Source organism: Lathyrus oleraceus, chromosome 5, assembly GCF_024323335.1.
Source record: "Lathyrus oleraceus cultivar Zhongwan6 chromosome 5, CAAS_Psat_ZW6_1.0, whole genome shotgun sequence".
Taxonomy (NCBI): domain Eukaryota; kingdom Viridiplantae; phylum Streptophyta; class Magnoliopsida; order Fabales; family Fabaceae; genus Lathyrus; species Lathyrus oleraceus.
The window spans coordinates 353,785,532-353,788,058 of NC_066583.1; the positions used below are offsets into that span (position 1 = coordinate 353,785,532).

General features: G+C 42.5%; 1 protein-coding gene across 1 annotated transcript; it reads right to left on the minus strand.

Moving 5' to 3' along the window:
- Positions 1–476: 476 nt before the first annotated feature.
- LOC127080649 (uncharacterized) lies at positions 477–1,418 on the minus strand. The gene has a single exon (XM_051020959.1). It carries the CDS (start codon positions 1,416–1,418, stop codon positions 477–479), a length of 942 nt encoding a protein of 313 aa, XP_050876916.1.
- Positions 1,419–2,527: the final 1,109 nt, after the last annotated feature.

A 2,527-nucleotide genomic window follows, 5' to 3' on the forward strand; every position in this document is an offset into this window, starting at 1 on the left:
CGGTTTCTTTAGTGATCATCACTAACTTTGAATTTCCAGCACCCTCGACATCTGAGGCTTCAACATTTTCTTTGTTGACATCCTATGTACCCCTTTGGGCAAAATCGCCAAGAGGTGCTTGCTCGAAGTACTCATGTACTCTAACCATGACAGGCCTATTGACAAAGTCTTCAGTAACTTCGGTCATATAGAAATCATCAGCAACTACAATGAAATTCACCCCCGCTGGCTTAGTATAATGAGCCTCAGTGATCTATAGAGGATCAGAGTCGATTTTCATCTGGCTCCGTGTCTTATCACCGAACTTGAGTCTTCCCTCCTGGATGGCATTCTGCACAAGATCCTTGAAAAGAAAACATTGAGACGTTTTATGACCCAAAAAACTATGGTATTTACAAAACCCTCGTTTCTTTCTTTGTTCTAAAGGGGGGGGGGGGGGGTACTTTAGCACCCGAAGGTACTATCTTCTGACCATCTTAGACTAGTAAGTCAAAAATTTTGTCACCTTTTGTAACGTTGAACGTATATGTTTTCTTAGGAAACCTGACATTCTTTTCAGGTTCAACAAGATTTTTTCCGTTCGAAGGAGCTAAAACTTTGCACGCATATGGTGGCCCTTGTGTCAATTCAGCAAGGTCGATATCAGTGACATCGAAGTCTGGAACTTCATGACACGAATCTTCATCATCTTTCCTGAAATCGACATAGGCTACCCTTTTACCTTTGTTCGTCCTAGCGTTTTCTTCTTTTAAACGCTCTACCCGTTGAACTCTGTCAGCCAACTGGGCCATATCCCTCAGGTATTGAGTATCCAATTTCTTTCTAATCGAATAGTCAAGGCCCCTAGCGGCCATTTTAACACGTTCATGCTCTGGTACTTGCGTAAAACACCTGGCTTTGAGTAGTCGAAATCTGTTCAAATAGTCATCAATTGGCTCAGTGAATTTTCGTATGACACTAGCCAACTCATTCAAACTTATCTTCGTTTGCCCCATGTAGAACTGTTCATGGAACATTCTTTCTAGTTGGTTCCACGAGTGGATCGAATTTTGGGGCAAAGTTGTGAACCATGTGAAAGCATTCTTTGTAAGAGAACTTGGAAAAAATTTCATCAGAAGGCTCTTGTTATTTGACATATCTCCAGCTTCGGTTAAATATCTCACCACGTGTTCGACAGTAGACTCAGTAGTATCCCCAACAAACTTGGTGAATTTGGGGATTTTGGTCCTTAGGGGTGCATCCATTTCTAAGATATATTCTGTTAAAGGCGACGTATAATTTGGTCTTCTAAGGCCAAAATTTACCCCATTTCGAACCATATATCTTTCGACTATATTTGCTAAGTTATTATCTGCTGCCACATCATCATGTCGAACTTGTCGTATGATATCATCAACATTTTGATTCCTATTTACCATTAACACCCTTGGTTCCCTGGGTACATGTGGTTCAATCCTATGGGGTACTACTACTCCCCATTGATTTTGTGGGATCTGGTTAATGGTGAGGTCTTCCTTAAACGTGGGCTCTTGATTCTCTCTTACCCAATCCCTAGGCAGGGGACGCCGGTGCTGAGGTATACCAATAAACTCATACATTCGAGCCACTTGTGCTGTCATCTGTTGATTCGACTGAGTCGTATTTTGAATCAGAGGATTTAACACAGTGGTCAAAGTTTGAGTTAACATTTGGACCATTTCATGATTTCTTTCGTCCATCTGTTGCCTCCATGCCGCCGCAAAATTATTGGTAAGAGTGGGTAGTTGTGCTGGGTGTCTTATACCTAACGCTTGATTGGTTCGACCCGCGTTTATCCCGAACCCTTGCACTGGTGAATTTATGTTAGCCGCCGGTTCTGAAAAAGTAGAACTCATATTCTGTAGATTAGCCATGACTGAAGTTGGCATTCCATACGACTATTGATCGGTCACCATTTCCATTGAATTCCCGCCGCTAATCCGACATATTTTCATCACCTTGGTAAGATTTATGTTTGTTTTTAGTTGCATTTGAGTCAATTAGCATGTTTTGTTGGTTTGGTATTGCATTGCGTTCGATTACAAGTTTATGTCAAAAAGATCTCATTTATGCTTCGTTTGGTAGTGTCATTGTTACAGGTTTAAAAGCAAGAATGGTGAAGTTCTGGACACTCTGAAGGACAAAAATATGAAAAAACAACAGGTCAACACGGGCACCCGTGTGCCACAACACTGCCCGTGTTGTTGATCAAGTAGAGCAGAGAGGGAGCAGAAAAACAGAGATCGACACGGGCACCCGTGTGCCACCACACGGCCGTGTTGATTAAAACAGTGCATTAACACGGGCACCCGTGTGTAGGGACACGGCCCGTGTTGTTGCCACTGTAACTTATGCTGAAAATAATTAATGATGAAGAACAACACGGCCACCCGTGTGCCACCACACGGCCGTGTCGATTGGACGCAGCTTGGAAAACCTAATTTTTGCTGTGTGAACCGATTCTGCTCATTAAGGGTAGTTTGGACCTTTAACTTGGAAGAGAGTCATC

Excerpts from the sequence above, each read along its gene's own strand:
- LOC127080649 (XM_051020959.1), bottom strand. The coding sequence starts at position 1,418 with ATGGTAAATAGGAATCAAAATGTTGATGATATCATACGACAAGTTCGA.